At 51.6% G+C, this 4,240-nt stretch overlaps 1 protein-coding gene across 1 annotated transcript; it reads right to left on the reverse strand.

Annotated features, from left to right (window-relative positions):
• On the reverse strand, positions 1–3,978 carry LOC115169461 (protocadherin-8). The gene is made up of 3 exons (XM_029725105.1): positions 1,398–3,978; positions 1,031–1,265; positions 1–843 (listed from the first exon to the last, which is right to left on the reverse strand). Exons 1-3 carry the CDS (start codon positions 3,813–3,815, stop codon positions 476–478), a joined length of 3,021 nt encoding a protein of 1,006 aa, XP_029580965.1. The 5' UTR covers positions 3,816–3,978; the 3' UTR covers positions 1–475.
• Between the last annotated feature and the right edge of the window lie 262 nt (positions 3,979–4,240).

Here is a 4,240-nt window from a genome sequence, read left to right on the forward strand (position 1 = left end):
TTCAACGTTTATTTTCTTTCGAATATGGTGATAGAAAATCGAAACAATTATTACATCATTGCATTTAAATAAATTCATACATAGTTATCAACTTGATACATTGGGTCTCCGGCATCAAACCGTGGTTTCTGGGCCATTTGAATAGTAGGCATGCCTTAGAATCAGTATAACTACAATTCATATGTGTTGAATTATGATTTTTATAAAAAATAAACTCTCTTTATGTACAAATCCTTGCATAAGTTACACAGTATATGTCCAACAAAGTCTTAACAGTGATTGGATATAGAGTCCAAATGTGACTTTTACATTGAAACACTTAAAAATTCAAAATACACAAATATTCTTTAGGATATACAAACTAATTTACATGACAAATAATCTCAACCGTTTGTAAGCAACATGTAATTCTCCTTGTCATGGTTTTATAAATTAAATGAAACACATTTTTGAATGCTGTTATTTAGGTTATTCTTTAGACTTCATTGCTGGGACACCGTGTCGTGGTCGGACCGTAGACTGGGATAGTGATTTCACTAATCTCCTGAACTCTCATGGGTAAGGGAGGAGTGACCAGGACATAGTCATATTCTCTATGCAGAACCTTCTCGTACACACTCTGCAGGCCGGTTGTTTTGGGGATGTGCGCCTGGTAATAATTGTCCCGTCGGAGCGAGTCTCGGGGCAGCGAGGCCGTCTTGGAGAGACTGTTGAAGGAGGAGAGGGTCTGGCCGGTAGGGGTGGGGACGGGCGAGGGACCGGTGTTAGCGTGGACGGTGGAAGGGCTCCAGCAGCGGTCAGAGTGACCCAGAATCTTACACTCACTGGTACACGCCCATAGACCTGAGAGAGAGAGAGAGAGAGAGAGAGAGAGAGAGAGAGAGAGAGAGAGAGAGAGAGAGAGATAGAGAAGGGAGGGGTTAGAGGTTAGTCTTCTTGTGCGACCAAATAGAAAAGCAAAACGCCGTACACATTGACTTCTTTCGAATGACTGTAATGGTTATGATAAAGAAATAGAAGTATCTCTTACCACTCTGGCCGCCCATGGGGGGTACCGGTACTCCCTCCTTCTTCAGGTCGGTGCCACTGATGTCACTATCGCTGTCGTTAAAGTCACTGTCGCCTTTCCCGCTGTCCTTACCGCTGAATGCAGGGTCTCTTGCGGAGATGGTGGTGTAGGAGTTGCCCTTCCAGATGGTGATTGGTCTGACCACTTCTTTACCGTTATTGTAGCCGTTTCCGTAGCCAGGCAGAGTGGAGTAGCCCTGCGGAAAAGAGATAGAAACAGCACAGTTCAGCACCATGGACAGTAACACATTACAAGATCACTGTGTGAGGCTGAGGGCACATACAGAGAAAGAGAATGAGGGGAAAGGGGAGAGGGAGCAGAATCTCACCTTGGGTTTGCTGTCCGGTTCGTAGACGCACGGGGCCTCGCTCCCGTCTTCTGAGGCAGAGCACAGGTCACTGCTACCAGTGTGTTCCCCGGCAAAACCGGGCTGGCTCGAGAAGGTGTGGGCTTCAAACCCTCCCACGACTCCGTGGAGCGGCAGCAGCGGGTTGTCGCTGTTGTTTTTGCCTCTTTCCAGAGTCTCCTTCTCCCCGTACGAGTCGGTGTCATCTCCAGTCTTCTCCCGTTTCCGCCGGTTGCAGGTGGTGGCGATGAAGATGATGGCTAACAGCAGGAGCGTGCAGCTCCCCGCGAGGACGATGATAATCACCACTGACAGGTCCCACTGTGCGTGCTCCCCTGCCTCCCTGCTGCCGGCCCGGTACACGGTCCTGTCGCTCGGAGGGGCGCCCGCAATGATGAGGAAGTGAAGCGTGGCGGCGGTGGTGAGCGCAGGTCTCCCGTTGTCACTCACCGTGACGGTCACGCGCAGGGTCTCGTCCACGCCGTGACTGAGCACGCGGTTGAGGTAGACCTCTCCGGTGGCTTTGTTAACGGAGAACACGGACGCCTCTCCAAAGGCAAGTCTGTAGGACAGCTCTGCATTCAAGCCCTCATCAGCATCTCGCGCCTCCACCCGGGTGATAACATAGCCTGAGGGCGCATCCCGGGGCAGCAGAACCTCCGCGGACCCATTATTGAGCACGGGCTGGTTGATGACAGGTGCGTTGTCGTTTTGGTCCACTATCCTAATGTTAACGGTCGTGGTTCCGGTGAGGGGCGGGGACCCACCGTCGCTGGCTGTGATGCGGAGCTCGAGCTGTTTCATGACTTCATAGTTGAAGCTCCTGAGTGCATAAAGGGAGCCACTCGCGGGGTCCAGTGAGACAAAAGCGGACACCGGAGAGCCCATGACATAGGTGTCAGCGAGCTTGTAGCTCACCTTACCGTTGTGGCCCAAGTCCATGTCCCTGGCGACCACCGTGGTGATGTAAGCACCCGGGGCATTATTCTCCACCACAGCCACTTCATACACCGGCTTACTGAACACAGGGGCATTGTCATTCTCATCCGTTAACCGGATGGTGTACTGGGTGATGGTTCTGAATGGTGGGGAACCCAGGTCCTCTGCCACCACTGTTAGATTATACTCAGGGATTTTCTCCCGGTCCAACGGGCTCGTGCTCACGATCATGAAGCTGTCCTCGTACGCCTGCTGCAACCTGAAGTGGTCGTGGCCGTAGAGCGTGCAGTGCACCTGTCCGTTAGCACCAGAGTCCCTGTCCGAGGTGCTGACCAGAGCCACAAAACTCTCGCGTGCCGCAGACTCCGTGATATAGGCGATTCCCGCCGTGATGGAGGTCATAGGCGTGATGGAGATCTCTGGCGCGTTGTCGTTAACGTCCTGCACCTGCACCACTATCTTACAGATAGCCGGACTCGGGTTTGGACCCAGGTCAGTCGCCTGGACGTCGAATTCGTACGTTTTTTTGCTTTCAAAGTCAATGGGGCTCTCGAGGGTGAGGCGTCCCGTTTTGCGGTCCACTCTGAAAAGTTGTCGAATCTCTGATGGCACCTGGTTACCGAACCCATACACCACCTCCCCATTCAGCCCCTCATCCGGGTCTTCTGCGTTCAGGTCCAGTAAGAGAAACCCTACCGGTGCGTCCTCAGGGAGGTCCACTGAGAAATTGTTCCTGTCGAATACTGGGCTGTTGTCATTGTAGTCTTTCACCTTGACGTTGATGCGAGTCGTTCCCGTGCGGGACGGGTTGCCACCATCCATAGCAACCAGCTCCAGCGCATAGGAAGCCTGTGTCTCGCGGTCCAGCTCCTTCATGAGCACAAGCTCCGCATATTTAACCCCGTCGGCTCTGCTAAGCACATCTATGGTGAAGTGACTGTTAACGGATATCTGGTAGCTCTGGATGTAATTCAAACCCACGTCCTCATCCACAGCGAAGTCTAACGGGATCCGCGTGCCCACAGCTGTGTTTTCGGAGATCTCCAGACTCGACTCTTTCCGGGGGAACTCGGGGGAATTGTCGTTGATGTCCTTGACCTCCACCTCGACGTGGATGAGTTTGAACTGCTCTTTGGAGAAGCTGACCACATCAAATGCGATGAGGCAGTGAAGGGTGTGTTTGCAAATTCTCTCTCTGTCAATTCTCTCTCCGATAGTCAGCTGTCCGTCGCTCTCCCTCAAACGGATAAAAGACGAGTTGAACTGCTTCATCATCCTGAAATTTGTCTTGGAGCCCGAGGAGGGGCTGATTGAAATGTCCTTGGCCAAGTTTCCGATGACAGTCGCCGGGGCGTCCTCCTCAAATGTCTCATACTTCACTGTCTTTCCCTCCGTGAGAGCGGGCAGGACAGCCAGTGAGGTGAACAACAACACCCACCAATTCCACCCTCTCATACCCATCCTGCCAAATTGAAATAAAAAAATAAAAAAAACACTAAACTGGCTGCACTTAGCTCAACTATTTATTCAAACAAAAGCACTTTCCGAGTCTCGTTGGGTACGACAGTGTTCGTTTTAGGATGACGAGGTGATAAGCGAACTCTCTCTGCTGCGCTCGCTCCGAGGTGTGCTCTCCCAGCGCGAGAGGGCTGCAGTGGCGGGAGGGTTTATACGGCGGTGCATGCAAATGAGCTGCACCGTAACCAATCCGCGCGTTGAAAACGGAAAGGGGACTTCTAAAAGACCTCTAAGCCTGCTTAGAGATTCCTGGACTGTGTCGGAAAAACTTGGCACAGATATGTGGTCTAAAGGCAAGGCTTGATTTAATATGTTTCGTTTCCGTTGATTATTTATGTGTGTTGGTCTGTTAAATGAGTCTGCGCACA

This window comes from Salmo trutta, chromosome 31, assembly GCF_901001165.1.
Source record: "Salmo trutta chromosome 31, fSalTru1.1, whole genome shotgun sequence".
Taxonomy (NCBI): domain Eukaryota; kingdom Metazoa; phylum Chordata; class Actinopteri; order Salmoniformes; family Salmonidae; genus Salmo; species Salmo trutta.